The sequence below is a fragment of the Neopsephotus bourkii genome, unplaced genomic scaffold, assembly GCF_033783945.1.
Source record: "Neopsephotus bourkii isolate Nb327-2 ecotype Australia unplaced genomic scaffold, CSIRO-AGI_Nbou_v1 NB_1171, whole genome shotgun sequence".
In the NCBI taxonomy this organism is placed as follows: domain Eukaryota; kingdom Metazoa; phylum Chordata; class Aves; order Psittaciformes; family Psittacidae; genus Neopsephotus; species Neopsephotus bourkii.
This window is the reverse complement of record NW_026901656.1, coordinates 373,491-399,839: the sequence shown is the minus strand read 5'-3', so window position 1 is coordinate 399,839 and position 26,349 is coordinate 373,491. Positions and strand designations below refer to the sequence as shown.

Genomic DNA, 26,349 nt, shown 5'->3' with positions numbered 1-26,349 from the left:
CCATAAGGCTGGCTCCACAACATCAGGAAAGCCTTGCCAGTACTCAGAGACCCAGGTGGTATCCAGCCATGTGAGTATGGATACTCATACCTAAACCCTTGGTGGAAAATCAAGGGAATTTGGTACCATCTTTCAATGATGATACAACTGTTGAAATCTGTATTTGGTGCTCTCACCAGGCAGCTCACGGTATTCAGCCTTTAAAAAAGCCCAGCTGTTTATTTGGTTTTCTCACCGTGTCTTTAAGACCTAACTTTACACTCCTTGCCAACCTTACCACATGTAACTAAACAGGTATTTTGCTGTTCACCTTGTACTCAAGAATTTAATTTCAAAACATCATTTTATTTTAAGACGTGGGAAATACAATTTTTTGACTACCCATTAATTATCAGAGGGTCATTAATAAAGATTTAATCATTATTTAAAATAATCTAAAGGCGTATATGTCTAATTAAACATATGTGCATGACAGTTTCCAGCAAATGACGCATGCATGTGCTTTGCAATTCAAGTAGATCCATACATCTCACTGAAGCAAGACCTAAGAGTTTAACCAGGGCCAAACTCATAACAGGCCAAACTGGCCCTGGACCAGACACTTTAGTGGAATAACTGAACAGACCTCACCCTAGTTTCTTCCTCAAAAGAGTTCTGGGTTTACATTTTTACATTAATAAGGCTCACAGTTATTTACTCAGAGCTAATTCTATCCCAGTGTAAAATACTTGCCGCAATTAGTGCATGGTGTCATCTTCTTCACTGAATTCATTTTAAGCTGTTGATACATCTACACAAGTTAAGGTACCATTTGGACTCTAACGGGGCGATCTTCTAGTCTAAGTAAGGCTCAAATTCAGTGCACCACAAACATCCTCACAATTCCTTGCCTGCTTTGTCCAGCTGGCAGGTATTTTGGGGCAAGAAGAACCACTTTCTAGATGTCTGCCTAGTATTGCAGGATCCTGTATTCAGCAGAAGCTTCAGAATGCTACCTCTGCACTCACAGCATATTTTACATTTTGCCTTCTTTTCTCAAATGAAGACCACTCACTGCTTTCATAAAGGCAGCTTGGAAAACTGTTCCTTGTCCAGGAATCATTTTGGATCAAAAGGGTTCAAGTGATTCACTGAACTGCCAAGCATTTTGAAGCTTATCCACCACTAGACATAATAAACTATCATACCACTGCTTAACAACTAATGCAGAGAATACTGTGTGTCACTGCATTATGGAAAGAGCACACAGCCTTCTGCCAAGCATACAGGGATAGATGGATGTCTGAAAGCCAAGATCAGGCAGACTAGCCAACCCTCTGCATTGCCATAATGAGAAGTTCACACATCAGCAAGTTCATGCTGCTTGCTAAATAGCCCAGTTAAGGTCTTTGCAAACCAAAACACCAGGTACTGGCATCCTATAATGAAAAATCTGATTGCCAGCTCACAGCTTCACTGTGCCTGTGCATTCAGAGCTTATACAGATGCACTTTTCTCTGCTGTACTGTGGGTCATTTGGGCATATATATATACACTGAGCCTGGTGGATTTCTGCCTAGATTTCAGGCTCTCTGTAACCATTTCACCATCTGGCATGCACACAGTATTGCCCATGTACAGACAATGTGGACATTTTCTTCCTCACCACAATATATAAATCCAGAAATCTATGACAAAGAGCAATTTAAAAATACTTTAATTCTGCCCCACTAAAATTTGTAAACATAAAATGAAGCTGAGGAGTAAAGTAGACCCAGTCTGCAGCAAAGCTGCCTGGTGCCGTGCAGCTTCAGCCATGGACACAGCTTGGTACTAGAGTCTGGAGGGTTACCTCAGGGCAGCACCATGCACAAGGCTAAAAAGCCCTGCTTGGCAGCCTGAGAGCTGTCACGTCAAGAGGCCCACAACCTACCACACAAACAAGGGGAAGGTCCTCCTGCGTCTTTTCAAGTGGTCTTGTCATACACAACCAGCCCTATACACAACCAGCCCTACTCTACACTGGGAACAAATTGAAAACCACCTCTCTTGTGTTTTGGCAGTACGGAAAGTTGCTCCTCCAGCACTTGCTCTGAGTATGCGTAGTGCAGATTACGGCACAAAGCTATTTTTCACTTCCCCCTCTGCCTGCAGCTCCAAGGAAGAGATAAGTGGCTGCCTCTCCCATGTGTCTGATGTCCTCAGCTGTACTTGGAAGGCATCAGGAAAGAGGGTACAACACTAGCATGGCTATAAGGCTGGTGCTTGCAAGATGACTATCGCCTTGGCTTGATCCAAAGATCAATGAAGGACCTTCTATGAAGACCACAGGTGATTTTTTCATTTGCTTTAACAGGAAAATTTGGAAGCAGCCCCCGGGTAAACAAGGGTTTGAAGCACAGAAACTTGATTATCTGCTTTGCTGGTCAAGACCGAGGCATAGCAAGCAAGATTTCTGATCTGAAATCTCAGTTTGTGGAAAACAGACCATATGAAGAATAAAGGAGAACTTAGATAAAACCATCAAAAGAAAAAGGACACCAGTAAATAGGGTCTATCACCTTGGAGACTCCTTTGAAAATCCAAGCCAGGCTTTTACTGAGGATTAGAAATGCAGACTAGCTATTGCTGGAACTAAGGCCAGGTCTTCAAACAGCTTTAGCAGCAACTCTTACAGGAAATACTAGGTACAGCAGAGCAACACAAAGATTCAGTCTTTATAAGCCACAGCAAAAGAATCCACTCAGCTTGCTTCAAGGGTGCAATAAAAGTAAGGCACACCTCCTCTGACGTTATATAGCATTGGTCTTGCTGTAAGCGCAGTGTCTCTCCCCTTCATTGATGCAGACACTGATTTCACTGCCCTGTGCCTCTTGCAACAGGAAGAGGATATAGTATAGAGCAGAAGGCTTGGTCATCTGTGGTCCTCCAGTATCAGCAGATGCACAGGGCTGCAGTAGAAGAAACATCAAATTAATCACTGGAATGATGCCTGTAACTGAATACCATGATGACAACAACCATGACATTGCGAAAATATTATTCATGTGCCAGGAGAATAATTACAGACACGCACCAGTCTGGGAGTAGTGGTGATAAGATAGTAGCAACAATAAAGTTAACTGTGTCTCCACTAGCTGTTACAAGGTTACTAAAGAAGAAATGGGGTTCTTTGACCTCTGGCATCCCAGTCTCTCAAGATTATCAAAATGGTCTCTTCCAGCCTTTAAACTTCTGTTTGACTCTACAAATCTGCAGCACATAAGTGTAAAGATTAAGAATCCTTTTTCCTGTGTGAGAAAAGCACTTTTCTTAACCAAAACACATAGACATACTAAGTCAACTTAAGGGTCTTTCTAAGAAAGTCGTGAGTTTTTACTTAAGTAACTGTGGTTTCCTGACCACAGTAACACATAAAGGCAACAACGTTGCCCTGTGCACTGAAAGCTGTTACAGCTGGATATGAAAATCTCATGTATAAAAGACAAAGAGGCCCAGCACAAACCTGCTTATTTCATGGTTTCCCCTTTGGAGATCAGGTTGGCTGGTCCAGTGTAAAAGTGGAGCAAAGAAAAAGCAAACAGGCAAAAGATAAAATAGCAGGAGAAAGCAAAGCAAAACAAAACCGAATAAAAGGTGAAAGAGAAACAATTAGGAAATAGTCAGATGCAGCCAAAGAAGGCTGTGGATTAGGAAAAGAAACCAGCAGAGGGAAGTGTATATGGTGCGGTGTCGGGGTGGGGGGGAAAGGCAGATAGGTTGGTACTTGTTCCAGGAAATGTAAAAAGACTGGGGAGATTCAAGTTCAGTTCCTGCTTCTTCCAGAAGCTGGACAAATTCATTGACCGCTGTTAATGAGCAACTCGGATGTCTTCACTACCCCTAAAGCAATCGTGATTTACATGCTTAAGTGTCTGTGAGGATCTGTTCCTCATTTCCCGCCGGGTAAGGAATGGGTACAGAGGGAAGCGATTTGTTCACCACAGAGGGATTTCAGGAAGATAGATACCTACCTTCTTAACGCACAGGCAGTTTGTATGGCTACTGGGTGACAGAGGGGCAGGTAGCAAGGACACATCACAAGGGGAAATCTGGTCACAAGCTAATGTGAGCTGGCATCTGTGATACTGACATAAGCATTGCCACCTAAACTACCATCAACAACTAGCTGTGCAGTACAAGGGCAAGCGCAGCATCCTCAAACGCAAACTGCTTAAATTTATATCAGCAAATAGAAACACATTTGTCACCACTGAAATATGCAGAGGTATCTTATGTTTGCTAAAGGAATCCTGTTCTCTTGGAGACTATTTTCTTTCACAGTTAATATCCAGCTGCAGACTTCAGTTCTCATGTAATCAAAACATTCACAAAGTTTATTAAAAAATGGTTTCAGTCTCTATCCAAAACACTCTCAGAAGCTAGCAAGAATTTGCAAAGAAATCCCAATGAAAAATGTTATGCTCAAGCAGAGCACATTTCTAATTCTTTCATCATTTTCTAGGCAGGTTCTTCCATCAAAGCTGGACTGTTTCTCGTAATTTCTGTGCTGCCCTATGAGAATGCAAGGGCAGAGGACAATGGGATATTTGATGGGCAGAGAAAGCTGAAGGCCAGGCCAACATGGCTGGGTGCTGAGTATTTCACAGAGGACCACTGCTGGACCCCCAGACAAGCATGAGGATGTGAGCTGAAGTAGAAGCTGAAGACTTCAGCTACTTGGGCTGAAGTAGAAGGTGAAGATATCTATCTTTCCTTCAGGCTTCAAGCTTCACGTGCCAGAAGACTGAATGTCAGGAGGGTGTTACTGGGGCCCCAGTGCTGATGGCACAGCACTCACTCCAGTAAGGCAAAACTTGGTCCCAGGAAGAGAACGTGGTCATAATGAGACTTCACAACACAACTTATAGGCCACCCTAGTATCATTCCTCAAAGGAGTTGCTGCCTCTTTCTTTGGTACATTCCTATAAAGCTGGCTATTGCGAATGACTGCTTTCAGCTATCCTGATGAGCTTTGCTGCAGCTAAATTTCCTGATGCTGAAGTGCCTTTTTCACCCTGGGGTTCCTCCAGTTTTGCAAGGATCCCACAGTCTTCAGTTTAATTCTCCTTCTGTGTGACCTTAGATACTGACACAGTCTGGTCTCCCCTGAGAAGTCAGTGAGAAGTCCTTACTCTACACCAGCATCAGGAAGCATCTCTCTCTGCTGCTGACTGCAAGCCCCCAGAATCTGCCCAGCCCAGTGCAAGAAGGTGCAAATCCCTGCCCCTGGAGTGTAGCCCAGCTCAGCTTTTTCCCCTCGGCCTGATCCAGCACAGACAATGGTTACACAGCCACAGGAACAACTGCTTGCACCACAGCTTGAGAAGTGGGCTCAGAGTCTGCAGAGCTTCTGGGTACAGATTTAGCCCAGGAAGCTTCTGAGCCCCATGCCAGTTACATGCAAAAGACATTCTCAAATTAACCATGCAGGAGCATTTGGTGACATCAGTAAACTTAGCATTGAGTTTCTTGTGCTCATTGCTCCTTGAGGTAGATTAATACTCACTGTGCAGCCCGAGGGTGTGTTCTAAAACTTCCCTTCCTGGCACTGTAATTATGTTTGAAGATGTGACTTCCTTAACTGATGCAGCACATGAACCAAACAGCACAAAAATGCTCCCATCACCGTGTTGTGAGGTAGTATCATTGCTCCAGCTCTACACAAATTTTGATACACCTGACAAGCTTATGCTTAAATTTTCTTGGAAGATGAGTTGTTCTCAAACTCCATGCTCTAATAATTTACTCCTTAGACTTGGAGATGTGAACTATCAGCACGGAGGAAAAGAGTTTTGTCTGCTATTATCTGCAACAATGAATGCAAAGATCTTTAGAAGTAAAGGTTTGATCTTCAGACTTTGATTACTGCAAGAAACACATTGATTTCTCTATAGCAAAATTAGCTGCAAGCTTATAATAATGAGAGAGAAATAAGAATTACACAAAGTTTCTGTGGATACTCCAAGAGCAAAGCTGCCTAAAAATTTGGCATCATTTGGAACAAGTGCTTAAAATTAACTGTTAAAAGTCGAAGCTCAAATGTGAAGGTTGGGCTCAAATCCAAACACCCCTGTAGTCCTGGAACTTTACAACCCATGATGTGTTGGGGAGGGGAAATCATCTTTTGAAAGCAGGACCTGGCCATTTGTTCAGTCCTACAGTTTAAAATACAGACTGGCTTTTATCCATCAAATGCACTGAAGCATGCTCACACCCTAGTGTGTCCTGAAGGGGCTTTTCTGAATCAGGACCAAAAAGCAACTGAGACCTCAATACAAATGAGACAGCTAATCTGTCTTGCAGATACTAATTTCTTTTTTCTTTCGCCATCCTGTGCGTTCCTAAAACTAGCAGAAAAACAGTTGTGTGTGTATATAAGCCGCCTTGAATCAGTGCTGTTCTGCTGGGTTCTTATGTTACATTCTTTTGTGCTACATACAATTTCCACTAGGACATTTTGTCCCCCAGGCTTCATCAGCCAGTGTATTACATCCACCCCCCTGCATCCCCGCCTCCCTCTGGTTGCATAACTTTAGCCAGGATGTTAAATTAACTCTCTTCCAGATGAGTTTGACATAATCTTATTTGCTTTCATAGCACATATGCCAGTATGCAAATACATTACTCAGCACTATCGACTCTGCACTTTCACCAAACTATTACTCTTTGTTTTTTTAATGATGGTTCACTAGATACCAGATAGGAACATTGCTATGTCAAGCAGCAAGATACTCACGTCTAGCAGGAGGAATCTGGTGATATTAGAAAATGAAGTCTGGCTGGCATGTGTAAGGGTGAACAAAACAACTCCTTTCCCACCTCAGTATCTCACTCCTACTTGTTTGAAGACACCAGGTCATGTTTTTTAACTTCCAAGGGAAACCTCAACCAACTTCTCCAGGTTTCCAGGACATGAGTGGCTGTAATGGCAAAGCCATACAAATGGACTATGCAATTCAGCAAAATCTATGCCTGTGTCTATGACATGTCTGTGTTTAAACAGCTTCCCGGGTCCCAGGAGCAACCTTGGCTGCCTCCTGACTGGTGTAGCAGAGCAAGACCGGCTCACCCCTCATTTGTGGTGCCTGTGTGTACCACAAGAAGGAAAGCCATGTGCAGAAGCTGAAGTAAGAACGAGATAACCAGAAGCCCTGTGTCCACACTGCAGGTCTGTGCTAGGGTCAAGGGACACACATCCACCCATGGTGGCGAGGTCAGTCCTTAACAGCACCACTGCCCATACATAGGCAGCAGTGCCAAACACATTCATCCATGAGGAGGAAAAAACAGTCCCAAGTGTTTGCTGGCAACTGAAGTAACCTCTGGGTGAAACCTGCACTGCCGAAACCAGGGGCTCATGACAGATCCATGTGTCCAAGGAGCCCAGCCTGATACAAAATCCCAGCCACAACTAAGTTAAACACAAAGAGTAATCAAACCCTCCCTTTAATGAAAGGTATAAGGCTTTGTAGCTGTCCCATTTTGTGCAAGGTAAAGAAATCACAAAAAATGCTGCATAAACTGGATCAAAGGAGACTTTTGACAGTCTTGCTTTGTATCTGCTGTGGCCTACCACAGACTTTCAGGGTGCAAAACTGCACTTGGGGCTTCATTTTTTATTTGATCCCAACACTGCACAAATAGGCACCAAAAGACTTGAAAACAGCATTTCCAGACTGGAAAACAAAGGCACAGCAAGTAAACATGAGGAAGCGAGAAGTTCAGCTTAAATGCCAGAGAAACAAATTATGCGAGTTGCCTTTTTTACTCCTGTGGTGGGTCTGGGATGATCATGGTCCTGCTGGGTTGCCCATCTTCTCGCACAGGATGACGGATGCTTGCGGGTTGCTTCTGCTAGGGGACTCCAAAGCCTGGGACACAAACCGGGACACAAAGCAGAGGGCAGGTGTCCACACACTGCTTTCAGAGCTCCCCAGGCTCAGGCAGCTCTCTGGCTATTGAAAGGAAAAAAGCTCATTTCCCTTACTTCTTTTCCTAACTATTCTTTTCCTCCTGATACGGAATCACCAGCTTGCAAATAGGGAAGAGGCTCTTTGACACAGTGAGTTACATCACTCCAGCTACCCAGTAAATACATTGATTTTACTAGGGCTCCTGTCTAACTAACCATGTCCTTCACCAGTCTGTTTATGGCAAATCTAAAAATAGCACAGACTTTTCACCTGGAATTAGCATTTCTACTATGTTTAATTAATACCAAACTTAGAACAACTAATTCTTTGATGCTGGAACGTGCTGTGTTTCTTCTTTGCGTTGAGGGAAGTCTATTTTTTTCTGCAGGCTCATTTTTCCCCTCTCTTTGTTTCATGTCTGATTACATTTAGCATGGATGTTTCCGATATCCTCGCATGCCAAGAAGAAGTATTACTTTCTTTTATCCCTGAACAATCCAAACTCATATTTAACAACTGAAACTTGGCGTGATGACTGGTTTCAATAAAGGCCACATTTGCTTTGCCAAGGAAATGCATTTAGCTAAGGCTGAACTATCTGTCCTCAAAAAATTATCACACTACTACGGTGTGTTCATTTCATCAGGTAAAGGGCCTTCATCTTGTGAAAACCTATCCTGCAAATGACCTGAGAAAGTAAATTTAGTATAAAAAAAAAAAAAAAAACCAAACAAACAACAGCAAAAAAAGTGTGGTCTTACCCTATACCAGTTTCCCCAAATCGTATAATTGTTAATCTGAGTTAAAATAACACCTCAGTAGGAAAGGAGTAAAAAATACTCCAGATGTAAACAAAGCATACCTGCAATGTCAAGAAGACCTGCAGCACATACAGATATAGGGAGGGGGGTTTAGCACTTTCTCTAAGGCAGCACATATGCATAAAGAAGCTTTCTGGCACCTTCTGTTAAAAGAACCAGGAAAAAAAGAAAATGTAAAGCAGAAAGCTAGGGGAAGGAAAGCAGAGCCCATCTGTTTGGCCTGTAATGGGCTAGAAATTCCAACTCAGCTATAGCAATTTCAGAAGGGCACTGCCAAGGCATTTAATTTAGCAGGATGCCTTATTTTCAAGGCTTATAATTAGATACAGTAGCAAACTAACAAAAAAGGCCACTGCTCAAAACATGCTTCCACTTTGAGGAAATAGAGAACCGAATTCCAGCTTTCAAAGTTAGCCTTCGAGGGAAGGGGAGGGAAGGGAAGGCAAGGCAAGGCAAGATAACCCATGACTGACACATCCTCTATGTAGCTTTTGATTCTGCTTAGGACTTGCAGCTCCAGCCTGTTTTTAGCCCAGAGCTGACAGAAAGTGTCTTACTGGGGGTAGACAACTGATACCCACACACTGCATTGTGAAGCAACATCCCCTAGTAGGGCCTGGAGGTATGCAAGTATGAATACCCCCTGGCTATCCTTCTGAAAAGAAGGAGAAATTGTTAGGAACAAGCACTTTGTAGGAAGACACCCTTTGAAGGAAGGACAAATCCCAACTCAGACTTCTGCTCCTCTAGACCTCATTAGTGTTCAACTTCAGCTCTACAGACTACTGCTGTTGGAAGATTCAGCTATCAAGAAGTTCACACCTGTGAACTGGATCTAACACTACCCACTAGAAATTGTACTGTAAGGTCCACTCAGATCTCTGAAACTTAACTCTTACAATGTTATTTATTTTACATGCATCACTCAGTCCCAAATTAACATTAATTAATCCACCAAAGCAATATATTTGGTTTTGTATAGTCCCATGTATATAACCACCTCACACTCACTCTTGCACCTGTTACCCCATTGAAAAAGTAAGGTGTGGAAACAACATATTACAAGCTTCACTCTGGCACCAGTTTTCATATGCTGCCAACCACCAAGAGAGAAGGGAGGTCTGTCACAGAACAGGGCTCAGTTTGGCAGAACCTGCAGGATTCCTGCGGGATGTAGGAGAGGAACAGCCACTGTTCAGTTCTTCACTGCAAAAAAAAATGGCATTACCATTGAAGTCAGTGTCAAGCAGCCTGACCATCTTCTCTTGTTAACTCCACTGACTGCAGATTATCTTAGCCAAAGATCTAGTAGGCAAAGCACCATCCCATTTGCGTCTCATGTCTTTTCCTTAATCCAGTTCCTGTGGATTCCCTACACAGCTCCAAGAAAAACAGACAGTAAGGCTGTGAGATAGGGCATCGGTAAGACCTGCCAAGTCAGGATATGTGTGGCTGAAGAAAGAAGCTGGACCTTCTTCACAGCCTACTTTTTATCCTTTCCCTGCCACTGTTGGAAGCTGGAATCTGAATAAGCTTGCTGTCCCCTACAAATGGCTTACTCCTGGAATGAAGTCATGGGTCTGTGCTTACTCTGTCGTCTATTGACATGGAGATAACTGACTCACAGCTTCAACACTGTGACTTGAATGCTGTATGATGTGCTGGAAAGTTCTTTGCTCCAGAATTTCAGCAAAAAGTATTTATTCACATCATAGGCATTATGTTCTTCATTGTCTGTGTCACTCCTGCATCCACTCACATTTAAATTTGCTTAATAAGTAGTGACATGCAATCACTTTCTTACAACAATAAAAGCTTGCTTCTTTCCCTCACAATATTACACCTAATAGTACACTACATGCCCTAACACAGTTAGGGTCTGGAAATGGTGTCTAAAGCAACAGACTCACTAGAGATTGCAACACAACCACCTGTCTATCAAGCCATGTAACATGGTGCATGTGGTCTTTAGTCTGCCTTAACCATGAAGTGAAAACAGAAAACACCCTCATGAAGGCCTTCTTCAAGACCGGGTCAGAGTAATAGTGTAGGCTGTGGCAGATTAGCAGTATTTTGTAACTTCCAACAGCCCTAAATGCACATGGGAACTGATCATCCCTGTGCAGCTGATGGACAGGACCACATAGAGATGCAGAAACCACACTGCTTTCCCTTATGTGCTGCTCTTTCTTGTGCACCGAATGTCTGAGACAAAAGGTGTCCCACTGAATAAACCCTCCTGCAGCACAGAAGCTGCTCCTGATGGCTAAATAAATGGGATTATACTAGCAAAGTTAACACAAGTTTGACGTAAGCTATTGAAATAAGCAAAATTAATTAGTACTGAACCGATACAAGCCATGTTTTAATACAGCAGCACTAAAACCATTCTCCACTCCCAAAAAATGTTCCTCACCCAGCTTTTACTTGAAATGAAATGCAAATAGTTAAATATTTCTTTGTAGTATTTACATTTTTTGTGTGACATCTTGAACTACTGAAGCTGCCTGCCTCAGGTGCTTCCAATGCAATGGGGCCTTGACCACTGCTAACCATCTGCCCAGAACACTAAACATCTGTCCTTCAGGGTCATGTTTTCAGTGTGACCTCAGAATACTGTGGAACAAAAAAGTACCTTCCATATTCACATGGACTGTGCAGGAGCGCATCTTCTATGAAACACAGGTGCTTATGAGTTAGTGACTTTGATAGCAGTCTGGTGCTCCGCAGTCCTGGAAGGGCCTTGTGCCTGTGTCCCTTTCACATCAGCTGCACTGAAGGCCACAGCGATGAGCACACACAGAGCAGGCATGCTAACTAGCACTAACAAAACTGCTGTGATAAACACTTAACAGCAGCTGGAGTGCTGTGAAAACCAAAACTGAGGAGTGAGCTGGAATGATGCAGAAGACATAACACAGCAACAGGGGGAAACTGAGTCAAAGACAGTTCAGAATGACTCTCTGGAGACACCTCCTTGTCATGCTGCTTATTGGGCTAAAGGAAATTCTAGCAACCCGCAGCTTTTGAGTCACCGTAAAGCAGACAGATCCAAGAACTGGGATGGAGCTCATGTGCCTTGATACATCTTCTTCATTTTGCAGTCTTTGCATGTCATGCTTCTACTGTAACCAAGAAGACAGCTGACCATGTAAGAGTGCTCCAGGCTGCTCTTAAGAACATCAAGTGCACCCTTCTGGATGCCTGGAATGCATTGGGTCTGTCTTGGTAGTCATACTGTAAAACTTCTCCTGGCTGTCAAAAACTTCGGCCCAGATGAAGATGTTACCACTCATTTCCTGTGCATGGTAACCTGATTGCTGAGAGCCAAGCCAGACTCTTCCAAAGGGAAGGAGTGAGTGAATTCAGTCAGCATTACTTGGCAGGGCACTTGTTAAGGTGTCAGAGACTCTGCCCAGCCTACGGTTTCACAAAGCAGTCGAGGAAGCTCCTCTCACCCAAAGTATGACAGCTTGAGATACGGGGGGGGGGACGTGCTTTCTTCAAACAGGTATGTCTAGCTATTAAAAGAACACAAAAGTGGAGACAAGTGTGGGAGGGGAGGGTGTAAAGAAAACGTAGACCTGGGACAAGCTGGGAGAGTGAAAAAAATGTTAAGTAGTATCTGCAAAGGAGAGGCAGTGCATAGGAGGCTCAGAGACACAGTGTAGGTGTCACTTGTTGAGAAGCTTTAAGTCACATTAAACAGTGACTTACCTTTTAAAATTACTTCTGGCACTGAAGACCAGAGCTGCCACTATTGTGGTATGTATTGTGGCACAGTCCAGTTCCCTTCTGGGGAATCACCATTCAAACACTTCCAATCCCAGCTTCAGCCCGCCTGCCTCCTCAGCTTCACACTATGGTCTCTGAACACAGGGGTGATTTAGTACTTTAAGTAGGTTTCTAGGCTCACTCTCTCTCCTTCCCTCTGGAGACAGATCTACACTCCTACTTCAGCTGGTAGGTTAGGTGCCCTCCCCTGAGTCATTACCGCCTATTGTGTAAGACAATGGATTATAAAAGCAATGTAGAAGATTTTATCTATAGAAACACTTCGGCAATCAGACTTCTGAGGATAAAATCACGGATTCAGCTGACAATGAGTGTGTCTTTGCTCGTGGGATGCCAGCATCCAAAAGTATTAACTGGTGTAAACACTATATCTTAATTACTTACAGATTTATTCATAGCCTTGACTGCACTGGTTCTTTGTAGCATAACCATGCTACAAAGAGTTTAGGTAACTTACTCTAAGGAAACTTTAAAGGGGTTCAGAAGCAAATACTTCTTTTTTAAATTTAGCTGTACCATTTCTCCACAAATGGATGGTATTATGCCTCCCATTTAAGAAAAAAAAAAAATGTGAAAACATTAATGTTGCAAAATCACACACAAAACACTGTGTGCTAACAAACTGGATGTGCCAGAAGAATTAAGGTTGCCCATGCCGCCGTCTTTTGGCCCGTTTCTTGCATTACAAGATCACAAACTACTTTCCAGAGCAGGTCTGCCTCACCAGTTGCTCAAGGTAGATTTTGCTCAGTGGCAGACAGATTTAGCCCTAACCTACATTCCACCTAGGGTCTCCCATTGGCTCGGCATCCCTGAAGGCCCAGAGCCTGCCAGTAGGAAATGCTTGGCACAAAGACTTAGGTGGAATTTAGACCGGCTGAATCTGGAGCCTAATGAGCAGCTATTCCTTATTTTGTTTCTTCCTCATTGTGCAGAGTGTGGCCCCGGGCCTCAATTACTGCATGCTATTCAAACCCTGCTCAGAATGCAGCATTATTAATTTCCTCATGTTTCCTCTTTACTGATTTCCTATGGCACTCCTTGTCCCCACATCTCAGTGCCCTGCTAGCACAATGTGCTTCATGGCAGCCTGTGAAGTGAGCAGTGGATTTGCCGTTCAACAATCACTGCAGCTGAACTGTTCTGCTGGCGTGGGGCACCTATAATGAGGTGTTTCCCAGGGCAGTTAACATTTTTGGGGCACCAGCCATCCATGTGCCCCTCACGGGGCAGGGTCCCATATGCCCTGCTGTCTGTGGCAAATCTTCTCTGGAAGACACAAAGCCACCAAAGCTGGCCTTCAGTAATACCACTGGAAGACGTTGCAATATCATTATGCAGTGTCTACGTCAAAAATCTGAGGGTAGTTGCCATATTGCTCTCATTAAGAGAGCAAGGGACTGTTATCATAGAGTAATGGGCTCCTGCTGGTCCATTAATGTTGAAGCAGAGCTGGAGGCATTTATGGAAACAATGTGGAAGCCTGGTATTTATTCTCAGAGCAGACAACACTGACCCTTTCTCCCAGTGTTCTCCTACAATGTCTTTATTCCTGTTCAAATGAGGGGAATATTTATCTAATCATTTCCTCTGCTGGATACTGGTGCAGGGAAACAACAGATGTTCTTGACTTCAGCATAGCAAACAGTTTAGAAAGACATCTTGGGTGAATCAGCTATCCAGGTCAGTTTATACACAACACTGTGTGGGAGAACCATGGAAAGATGGCAGAGGTGTTGTTTACTGTCCCATGATTACCTAGCTCATTAGCACAAATTTAACTCTGAATACTTCTGGTTAAACCCAGGAGCACTTTACTGCTAAGTTCCCTCTTACTCTCTCCTCCTGCAAATTCAAACGCATTATGTGCTAGAACCAGCTATCTCACATTTTCTAGTTGTCTCATATCTTGCACCTTAATGTATGTTTTGTTAGGAAGCACGTTATCACTTCAGATTACACTCCTTAGAAGCACCACTTTTACTTAAATAAAAGGAACTCAGAGTTTAACCAGGAGAAAGGGCTTGAAAAATCCTCCAGCAGTGAAAGCCGATTTCTCCTTGGTGGGTGTTGAGGGTCACTTACAAATTTCTGCAGTATTAGAGGTTCTTCAGGAGCAAACTGTTGCCGTTCTTCTGCAAGTAAAAGAAATACCAAACAATGGCACAAGTGTGTCATCTTCCCAAGTCTGCAGGTGGGTTTGCCAAAATCTCGCTGCAGCCATCCGCTTCAACAACCACGAGGAAACTGCAGCGAGTGAAAGCAGTTACTAACATAGCTCCATTTCAGAATTACAGGGACAAGAGAGGAATAAATTGATTTTATATTGACACTGCTTGGGAATACGTTCTGGGAAGCCTAATCTTTAGTAATGCTTCATTTCTATTAACACAGATTATTCGTTAAAAGTTACTAATAAAGAGGTGAGGAAAACTGAAAAAGCAGAGCCTGAGAGGGAGGATGAGGGAGACCTCTTCCACAGTTTTTCTACAGCAATCAAGGGGGCCGGGAGATGGCCGAAGAGTAAAACCCCTTTCTGCAGCAGAAAAAGAGATTCTTCCACAGAGACAGAGAAGTTGGAAGTATCTTTTCTTTCCCAGAGGCTATTGGACAGCAATGCCTTAAATATTTCAGACAGATAATAAAGACAGAATCTGGTCCCCAGAAAGAGTACAGGAGGATAAATGAATAGCAATCCAAGTACTTGGCTTCTTCTTCAGCGCCAGCTACCCAGAGCAACCTAGTCTTTTCACCCATGCATCTCCCTCCATCTTCCAAATCTACCACCCATCAATAGGGACCATCCTCTGGTTAACTAACAGCTGGTAATTTTTCAAGTTGTCTCTATTTTTCTGCGGCTCCTCCATTGGGTCTGGAAAAACACAATGAATCAGACCCATGTGTGCAAAAAATCACAAACAAACAAGAATTCTTCCTCTTTGCTGTCTGTGAGTGTCCCCATATTACACACAGGACTTTACAAGAGATGCTTATTCTGGAGTTCTTGTTTGCACCAGTGCCACCATGGGAGCCACTTACGTAAGTCATTGCTAAAGTCTGGGGAACATCTGAATTCAAAGATGGGTCAAACCCATTTAGGCAATGATGCCTAAGCTTGATAAAAAAGTATCAAGCTCTTTCTTTTCCATAAACAATTCAAGGTGTTTTGCCTCTTGGAGAAACACAACAACCCTTGGATTGCTTGAAAGTAGAAGAGCTGCTGCATGCAAGAGCTCCTGAGCGGTGCTAAACTGTGTGAGGGTGCTGGCTACCTCTATCAGGGGCTGGTGAGGCTAAGTGAATTGCGTTCAAGAGGGGGATCAGCACCTCTGGAGCAGACAAGAGTTAGCCTCCTGGGGGAAATTTAGGGGGAATCAACAACTTGAGCTCTTGCTGAGAATTGCACCCCTGAGGTTAATCCCCACTCAGTTACAGGCTCTCAGAGAAGAAACAGTGGGCTGATGTTCTCCAAGCATAGTGGAAGACATCATCAGGTCCGTATGCAGACCCTTTTCCTCTGGGCTGTGAAAGCTGCAGAAAAAGCAGCTCATGGTCTAGAGACCTCCTGACATCAGCATGGACAACAACCTCAGCAACACTGCTTCTTACGAGGGACTGAAAGACCAGCAGCTGGACCTACAGCACTCTTACACACTACAGCGTGTTTGATCTAAACCAGCCCAAGGCTCTTGGATGGTGACAGTACGTATCACAGGGTCTTTCTGACTTTGCTCATGTAGGAAAGTAAAATAACTATTCACAAGATATGGTCAGGCTTTCAAAAAGCAGGTGAAAACAGGCAGTGCTGACATTCTCAGTATGAACGTTTATGATCTTAAGGCTGCATGCGCCATCTGCGTATGTATGCACATACATGGACCCACCTGGAATTGCCCAGAATCTTCAGAAATGTGCCCTCTGCAATGTACTAATAATCCACAGGTGTAAACCACCAGCTGAGCAGGGTTCTATTTCTGTTTAACAAAAATTAAGTACCCTGTGCAAGAACAGGTCAATCAAACTTGAGCTCAGTTGCTCAGTTTATGAAGGGTACACAATACATGGTAGAAAACGGATCCCCAGGAAGTAGGTCTCCCTGGGCAGAACCCAGGGAGGCAATTTGGTGGCTGTGTCCCTGGACTGTCCCACCCTCCTCAGCATGCAGCGGTCCAGCAGGAAGAGGGTGAATCTTCAGCACTGCACTACACCTCTCCTGAGTGCATCTTGCACAGAAGACGTATGTTACATACACTTTCCCCCATCTCAGATGCACTGAAGATGAGGTCTGTTAATTTGGATGGCATGAGACATAAGAAACCCCCCAGGTGCCAAGTCTCCTTTTGTGAACCTACCCACCTCACCAGCAAATTTGGTAAGGTATAACCCAGCACAGCGGCAACGATTCTGGAATCACTGCTTTTGATTTAAAGTAGCAAAAAGGATGCTAACAGATATATACAGGTTTCTTCCCACTTCTCCTTCTGCTATTTATGCCAGCAATGAAGGGGGAAAGGGGGGGGGGGGGTGTAGTGGTAGCTCCTGGCCCTGTAGGCTATTATCTTCTGCGACATGCTCCAAAGATAACAAAGCATAATCCAAAAGATGCCAGGAAAGCATCCTGTTGTCTGATCTCAACAACGCCATGACACAATCTTTCCCAAAGTCTGCAGTCCCTGATTCCATCAACTGCTGCCACAGACAACCAAATCAAAGGGGATAAGCTGCACATTGTGGTTCCTGGGAGGCAGTTCACTGAAAATCGTTCCAAACTTAGGCTTTGTATCAAGATAAACAGGTTGGTCTTTGTTTCAGGCACAATCAGCTCAACTACTTGGGTTTTCTCCTTGTTGTTGATGTCCTTAATGTTTTTTTAATGTGGGATGCCATTTCCTGATGACTGTCTCTGCTCAAAAAAACCTGTGCTCTTTTATCACCTTGCCTATTTTCTGTCACTGGGGGTTTATACTCACAGGTGATCAGCTCAGGCTGGCAGCAAAGGCTTCCTCATGATCAGCCCTGTTAAGCAGTCATTTCACTCTGCCCCACACTTGCAGTTAATTACTGCTTGACTGGCTACTAACTTGGGGTGTCAGCACCAGGTAAGAATAATTCTGTCTTTTGAACAGCATCCGTGGAAAGGCTTGGCCAGCCCTGCTCTTGCAGAGCAAGATGTGGTAGATGTGGAATAAACCTCCTTCTTCTACCCATGGAGGGAGTGGAACACACTGAGCCATGGCAGTCTGGCACGGCGAGTGCTGCAGCAAACTTCTTTCTGCCCAAGCACAGCATAATCTGCAAAAATGTCACTGCACATCCAAGGCAAGAGGGACACAAGTCCTGTGCAATTTTCTATCTGAATTAAGCAATCCCTAAAGTCAGCTTTGAACAGCACAGAAACATGCTGTGTTCTGAGTTAGTGGAAGGACATTTTAGAGAAAATTGGGAAACTTGGAGAAAGCTGAGACTTGGAGAAATGGTCGGCTGGCAATAAAAGGTACGATGAGACAAATCTGCCTTAAGAAAACAACATTTAGTTGTTACATAGGCTGGGAGCAGTTGCAAGTTTAATACATTTAATTTCCACACTCAGGACCTTTAAATCCATACCCTTTCATTTGAGAGACAAAAAGAAAACCTTCTGACTTGTGTATAACTACTGAAAAGGAACACGCTGACCTGTGTCCGGGAGGTTTAAAAGCAGGTGGCACTGAACTTACTGGTGCCTACAAACACACACTTAAGCACGCCACTGAGATCTACTGAAATACTCACATGGAAGCAGAACACAGCCTCTTAGCACATACCTTGCACGTGTCCATCTGAATTACTCAGAAATATGGGGACCAGGTTAATTAAACTATTTTAATGAAATTTAATGTATTTTAAGGTATTTTAATGAAACATTGTGAAAGCAACCTGTATTATTTCAGCCCATGTTATTCAAGCCTTCTCTTCCTGGAACCAGCGAGGTTCTGGCATTTGTTTCAAAGGGATCACGTCACTTATCTGCTTCTGAAGCTTTCTTGATCTCTTATTTCTAATGCGGGATGTAATTTTAATTTTGGTCTTGGCCTTAAGCAATTCTGAGCTTGAAATATGGACCTGGAAAATACTGTATCACTTAAGAAACCCATAAATTAACATTTACATCAACAGAAAATGAAAGAAAAACAACACCTGGGCAAAAACTGTCTGGTGACCTGCAAGTTTCCTCATCAGGGGCTTTTCTCCCCAGACTAAAGAAGGCTGGAGGTTTAGACCTAAACTGCTGCTCTTGGGTGTGGGTACTGATTCCTAAAGTGGCTGTCAAACCCTCCAAGGACACATGCCCTGGACGTTAAGTCCTGCTGGGAACTAGTGGCCATGCTGCAAGCCCGGCCAGGAATGGAGGACATCACACATGTACCACCAGCCCGGCACCTCTGAGGAGGGGCAGGGCTCCCTCCCCCGGGCACCAAGCCTTTGGGCATCCTCCGAGTGTGTTGCCAGCCTTCATCTCTCCACACCACTCCTTCTTGCACAGGCGCCTTCTGGCAAGACACGGACTGCGTGCAGAAAATAAAACCGCATTTTTTCTAGTGCCAAAGTTACTAATAATTGACGTTTGTAACACAAAACTGGCAAAACCAGTTTGCTACAATAAAGCCGGCATTTTATTATTATTTTAGGGTTTAATTTAGTCACCGTGAGTTACTCAGGCTCACGTTTGCAAGCTGCGCAGGGCAGTTACTTCACCCCTCTGGACCGACCAGTCCTGGAGCGCGCCCGGCAGCGCCACGGGCCACCGGCCGGGTGGGGGGGGCGGGAGGTGGAAGTCGCGACGGGGCCCGTAACGTGGTCCCAAACGCAGCCCAGGGGAGCCCCTCGCCCGGCTCGCCATTGCCCTCTGGAGGAGCCGAGCCGCCGCTGCCAGCCCGCGCCCAGAGGGGCAAAGGCACGTTGGCCACCAACGGCGCCTTGCGCCGGCGCCCACCGCGGTGCGCGCGGGTCCAGGCCGCCGGGGCGAACATCGGGGAACTGGAGAAAACCCCATAAGGGACGAAAAGCAAGCTCAGGCGGGGCGGGAGGGGAAACGAGCGGGGAACGCCTGGCGCCGTCCCGCTGCACGGCCCGGGCGCGCTCCGCGGGGCTGTACGCCCGTACCGGGAACGCTGCGGCTCCACGCGCGACCGGCGGGCGCTCTGCGCAGCGCTCCCCCCAGCCGGGGATCCCCGGTGCTCCCCCAACGAACCCCCCACCCCCACTCCCGCTCGCGTCGGCACCCTGCCTGCGTCACACAGCCCGCGCTGCGCCGGGAGGAGAGCGGGCGCCGGGCGGGGCGGGGCGGGGCGCGCGGATGGAGAACACCCCGCCCCCCCCTCAGCACACGCCCCCCTCGGCCGGGCCGCGCGCGCACCGCCTCCTCTCCCCACGTGTCAGTTTGTTTTCACCGTCGCTAGGCGACAGGGGGCGGGGCGCGCGCAAGGTGAGGTTATATGAGGGGCGGCGGCGGCAGGCACCAGTCAGTGCCGAGCGGGCCGGCGGCGGGCGGTGGCAGCGGGTGCTAGGCGGCGGCTACAGCGGCGGCAGAGCACGGGCTGGCCCGGCTCCTTCCCTCCCTCCCCACTGGCACCACTGAGCCCCGTCCGTCTCGCCCGGCTCCCCCATGGCCGCGGCTCCCTGGGAAGCACCTCGCGCCGCCGCCCTGCTGAAGCTGCGTTGCCGGGCGGCGGCTGCCTCTCCACGACGCCGCTAGCGCTCCGCGTCCCGCTCACCTTCGTCTCCGATACAGCGCTGAGGAAAAGGGGTCCCGCAACACAACCCCGGCAGCTCTCGGCCGGCTCTCCGCGGCTGGACGGCACGTCCGTGCCACTTCTCCTTTCTCTCCTTTTTGGCGGCGCTCGGGACAACGGCGGCGGCAGCGGCTCGGCGTGACGCCCCGGCGCCGATGCGGTGGGTGCCGGGTACGGCCCCCGGCCCGGTTCTCCGCAGCCGCCGCTGCCGCCTGACACCGCTGTGCTCTCCCCTACCCGCAGGCAGCCCCCCGGCGAGTGCGAGATGGCTCTCAGTGGCACGCTCCTCCCTTCCATCGCCACCTTCGCGGCGGGCGCCGCGGGTCGCGAGAAGGCGGCGCGGCCCGCGGGCCCCGGCAACGTGAGTATCGGAGTCCCGGCGGCGCGGGCCGGCCGGGACGGGGTCAGGGCGGCGCGGGCGGGGGCCAGCAGAAGCGGGCGCTGCGCGGTGGCGGGCCGGGTACTGAGCCGTGCCCGTCTCCTCGCAGCGGTGGCGGGAGGAGCTGTCGCAGCTGAAGCGGCCGCCGCCGGCGCTGGCGGCGCGGCCCGTGGAGGCGCCGCCGTCGGAGCTGGAGGCCGCCGCAGCTCTGGGGTCCCGCCGCGACGCGGAGGAGTTCAACGAGCTGCTGGACTTCGACTTCATCCTCTCCAACTCCCTCATGCACCAGGAGCCTGCCGCCGCCGCTGTGGTGGTGGCCCCCGCCGCCGCCACGGCCCCCACTGCCAGCCCCTGCCCTGCCGGGTCCTTTTCCTACCCACTGCCCCGGCCCGAGCCTGCCGGCCTTCTCTATTGCGGCGGCGGCAGCACCCGTGATGGGGCCCCTGCTGCCGGCCCTACCGCCCCCTTCAACCTGTCTGACATCACCGACGTGTCGCCTTCGGGAGGCTTCGTGGCTGAGCTCATGCGGCCTGACCTGGACCCGGTGTACCTGCCGGCGCCTGCGGCGTTGCCGCCTCTGGGCAGTCTGCAGGGCAAGTTTGTGGTTAAGGCCGTGGGCGAGTACTCCCACCCAGGGCTCAGCCCCAAGGGTGGTCCCCCCGCTGCTGGCCCGCCACCCAGCACTGAAGGCCCCGGGGCACCCTACAACGCCTTGCCACGGATGTGCCCCAAAATCAAGCAGGAGGCTGCCCCACCGTGCACCCTGGCCCCGCCGCCGCCACCACCACATGGCAGCATCCCCCGAGGAGCCCCTCAGCACGACTTCTCCCTCGGCCGCCCACTGCCTGCCCGGACTACACCTTCACTGGGGCCCGAGGAGATGCTGAGCAGCAGAGACTCTCTCCCCACCACCCCAGGGCTGAACCATGCACCACTGCCACTGCCCCCGGGGTACCCCTCGGCATCTGGTTATCCCACGTTTCTGCCTGAGCAGCTGCCACCTGGCACACTCCAGTACCAAGGTGAGTCTGGGTGCTTCAGCAGCAGGCACAGCCACCGTGGCACTGGCTGCGTTGGTGCTCACTCTTTCCTGTCCGCCTCTAGAGCTGATGCCGCCAGGGAGCTGCCTGCCTGAGGAGACCAAGCCCAAGAGGGGACGCCGGTCATGGCCTAGGAAAAGAACAGCTACACACACCTGCGATTATGCAGGCTGTGGCAAAACCTACACCAAGAGCTCTCATCTCAAGGCGCATCTGAGAACCCACACAGGTTAGTTGCAGTGCCGCGTCAGTAGGATGCCTCAGCTTGAAGGGTTCGAGGTGGGCACCTCAGACCTTGACAAGGAGATACAGAAAGAGAGCTCAAAGTAGCGAGTCCTACCCTTCTTTGCTGGGTTTCTGTGCTTTTTTTTCTTCACCTCTTGGGTACATGAAGTCCTGTGCAGTCTTTGCTTGTTGGCTCAACATTTTGCTTAATGGTTCAGAATGACTCAGATGTGGGAGTGGGTGGGTTTCTTGCCAAGGCAAAGTTTGTTGCTCCTCACTTGCTATGTGGCTAGCTAATTAGCAGGTAGTTGGAAGTTAGATGGGATTTGTTGCTCTAAATGGAGTTGGCCCAATTCTGAGAAGGGAGCAGACTTTTCTCCGATAATACTGCTTCCTTTGCTTGTGGCTAAACGCTTTGCATGCACACCCCTCATGTCTTGGCTTGCTCTAGTGCAAGAGACTGCATCTCTGCAAGCTGGTACTCCCTTTCTGAGGAAACCGTGAGGGGTCTGTTCTGAGCAGGGCTTTCGGCATCAGTGACAGGGTGCCTCTCATACAAGAGGGAGCACATCTTCCCCTGCACTAGTAACAAAGAGGCAGAGTTTAACGGTTGATTGGGTTCTGTTAGAACTGGTGTAAAATCTGCCAAAGTGTGCATCTGAGCCCAAGTTAAAACTTTAACCTTGCAGCTGAATGTGGTGTTGCAGTAACTGAACTTGTGAAAGCAGGTACATCTTGTGTGTTTCATCAGTGCAAGCATTCTGTAACAGTGATTAAATAACCTGAAAATTTGCATAATTTAAATCTCTGCTTGGTGAACTTGACTCAAAACTTTCTCTGGAAGAGGAGAAGGGAAAGAGAGAAACCAGTAGTAGTGCAGTAGTTAGGCTACATCTTTAGTTAGTGGCAGTGGGTGGAAAAAAATCAGTCAAGTGAACAGCAATTCATGCCTACTCCAAGCTGGTCAGTGCCATTTCCAGTGTGCGTGGACCAGGGAGTTTGTAATTGTCAGGCAGACCTTTCTTGCCATTGACAATGGTTTTGTTATAGTGAAAACAGAAGGATCTAGTTCTTAATTAGGCTGAGCTAATGAAAATGGTTCTCAGCTGGTTTTTAATTCTTGAGACCTACAATTACCTAAATACAGTGTCTGCTGAAATATTTCTGGTTCCTGTTTGCTTGTATAACATTAGCCAGAGAAAAATGCACTGTATCTGAACTTGTGTACTCTGAAGCCTGGTATTCAAGACAAACAGTGGAAATGAGCATTTTAGTGAAGATTTCAGTGACACAAACATTTTATAGAATCTGTACATTTTCAAACGACAGTATTACTGTTGGTCTTTGTAGTTTGCTGGCAACTGCTTCAAAAAGTTCTTGCATTTTCTCTGACATCACCTATTTTCTTACCCAGGACGTGTGTTAGTGCCCTTGAAAGAAAGGTGTTAGAAGTGGCAGCCATGAAAAAAACATAGCTGACACGGTTTATTTTCTATTTTTTTTAAAGGTGAGAAACCTTATCACTGTGACTGGGAAGGCTGCGGATGGAAGTTTGCCCGATCCGATGAACTTACTCGTCACTACAGAAAACACACAGGCCACCGCCCCTTCCAGTGCCAGCGGTGTGACAGAGCATTTTCCAGGTCGGACCACCTTGCCTTACACATGAAGAGGCACTTCTAATTGGAAGCAGTGGATCTTTCACCAACTGCCATAGAGATTCAGTATTTACAGCATAAGGACTGTCTTTCACGAGACGGGGAGAACACAGTTTAAGCACTACAGATAATCAAGGTGAAGTCTTCCAAAGAGTGGAAAGAGGGATAATTGCATACAGACGTTGCAACTTTGTTTTTGTATATGTGCGATTGAAAGAAAACCAAAAACGCTGGGCTCAGTGACTGAATCTTCTATCATTCCATTTGTAAATCCAACTTGAATTATTTCCGGACTACAAAATGCCAAGGAGTGACGGGAAGTCACGGATATCAGGGTTAAACAGACTGCGTAGTTCGGAGGGTGGGGATATTACACAGGGAAATTACATTCCCTTAATTTTCTTTCAATGCAATATTAAATGCAAATGTCATCTTGTACTTTTGCTCTTTTCCTTCTTAAAAGCCATTACAATGTTAGAAGGAAAAATTCAGGTACAGAATTATATTTTAAAAGCCTATTTCATGGTGCTTAGTGACTGTTGGTTCTAGAGGTACCAAAAACAGGAAGCCAAAGTTCTCAAACTGCTGCATATCTGACAAGGACATATTTTTGTCTTATGATGACCAATTATGACGTAAATCAGGTAAATAAACCTGGTTTATCTTTTTGTTTTGTTTTTTCCTTAAGAAAAAAACTTTATGCAGACAGTCTGTAATGCACTGTGGTTTCGATGTGCAATAGTTTGTACAATGGATTATTCCCAAATATGCCTTAAGCAGAACAAATGTTTTCTATTTAGTTCTTTACTTAATAAATATGTAATATAAATTTAAGCAAACGTCTATTTTGTATATTTGTAAACACAAAGTGAAAATGAACTTTTTGTTGGAATTTGTATTTTACATATTCAAGTGGAAAATAGGTGTTAAATAAACCTATAATATTATCTGGATGGCTACTCTTAATTTTCTTCTGTGCACAGAGATGTCCAAAGAAAGTTCATTAAGTTTGTCAGTGGTTGAGTTTCCTAAGCCGAGGGGGCATTTGGTAGCAAAGGCTCGTGGTCTCAAGACTCTGAAGGATAGGATTGTATAAGTGTAGTGCTGATGTAACACATTTTCGGTGCTGAAAATTTATCTGAATATCAAATTGCCACTTCTCACCTGCAGAATGAAATTTTAGTTTACCTTTTTTTAAGGTAACTCAGTTTGAATTATTTGTTAGAGGAAACTTACCTGTGGGGGACATGCGATTTTGCAGTGTCAAAGATCACAGATTCTAGTGGGTTGGTTGTTTTTTTTTTTAGTGGTCTTGTCAGCATGAAAAGTTCTTCTCTTTCTTGGTAAGCTGATGTAACCACGTTTGTGTTGAATGAAGGAAAATCAAGTAATGTCTCAAAGAATAAGCTTTTGACTGAAGAGTAAAGAGTAGATGTGTAAACTATGTTTTAACAACAAGCTCTGTGGAGTTCCTTTTGAAGCCGGCTGTGTCCTGGGGATTCAGTAATTTGGCAGTATCTGAAGAGCCAGAATTCCTGTAGGAATCCTGTTACACATGCATTATTGTGGGCAGGCTGACCTTGCAGAGCCTACAGACTTGAGATGTGTTGCTGAAAGGTCCTCAGCATACTGCTCTGTCACAGTTAAGTATTGGGAGCCTGCTGCATGCCTTGGGTCCTTACCGGTTATGTGTAGCTGTCCTTAGGGTCCTCATTGTGCTAGCTGTTTTACCACTGTGTAGCCATATGATTTCAATGTGAATACTTGATGAATAGGACATGTTTTCTCGCTGCTCTTTTTAAAAAGAGCAGAAAGAAATTATTCCTTTTCCACTGGTTTAAAATGTCAGTCAAGCTTCCTAGATCTGTGTAACGTTCAACAGAGCTGAGCATGGAAAACAAATTACAGGCGAGAGCTATTCACATTCTTGCAGTAGTTGAAATGAGTGGCAATATCAACTTTTTTGTTCCCAGTTGTGCCTTAGGAATCCTATTAAATTTCACGTTTTGATGTGCTGTTTGTGTGGTGGGCGAGTGGTGCATTCCTTTCCAAAGTCCATGTGTAAGTAACATAATGATGCAGAAAATACTTCTCACCTCTTATCTCCTAGGCATGCTTTGTTCAACTGAAAGCTATCTTTGTTGGTTTGGTTTATAGGTAACATGGGGAGTAGGGAATGTCTTGTTTGGTTTGCAAATAGCAAGTATTTAAAAGTAAATTAAAGTTATGAGTCATCTTTTATCTGAAGGGTTTTTTCATGTGAGAACTTTCTGCAATTAAACCAGTCATTTTTTGCCTCCTCTGTTGCCTGTGGATTCTGGATGAGAGATGCAAGGTCAGTGTTGCAACTGGCATGAACTGTGTGCCTGAAGCGTATTGTCCTGTCTCAATAATACTGGAGCACATTGGTAGCTGCAGCATCACCTCTGCCTGTACAGCTGCCATTCAGAGCCTTTTGAATCTGTCTATGCAAGGTCTACATCCTAACTCATTGTAAGTACTTAAATCTGAAGATTTCATCTGAGAAACTAGTTTTGTTTGCTTTCTAAGTGTTCTCTCATTATGCAGCCTTAAGAATTTTATAAGATGCTCTTATGAAATGCTCTAGCATTTAGTAGTGCATTATCTGCTTAAGCCAACTTCATTTTCTGCCTGATGGTTTTATAGACCCTAGGTTTATAGTTGCACAAACAATGGCATTCTTGAAACAGGGCTTTGTTCTCTT

The 26,349-nt window shown here is 46.1% G+C and overlaps 1 protein-coding gene across 1 annotated transcript; it reads left to right on the top strand.

The window, feature by feature from the left end:
* The first annotated feature begins 20,148 nt into the window (after nucleotides 1-20,148).
* On the top strand, nucleotides 20,149-24,570 carry KLF4 (KLF transcription factor 4). The gene is given in 5 exon segments (XM_061363682.1): nucleotides 20,149-20,513; nucleotides 20,516-20,683; nucleotides 20,811-21,723; nucleotides 21,806-21,970; nucleotides 23,474-24,570. Coding segments are annotated over 5 exon segments (1,458 nt in total). The 5' UTR covers nucleotides 20,149-20,477; the 3' UTR covers nucleotides 23,650-24,570.
* Nucleotides 24,571-26,349: the final 1,779 nt, after the last annotated feature.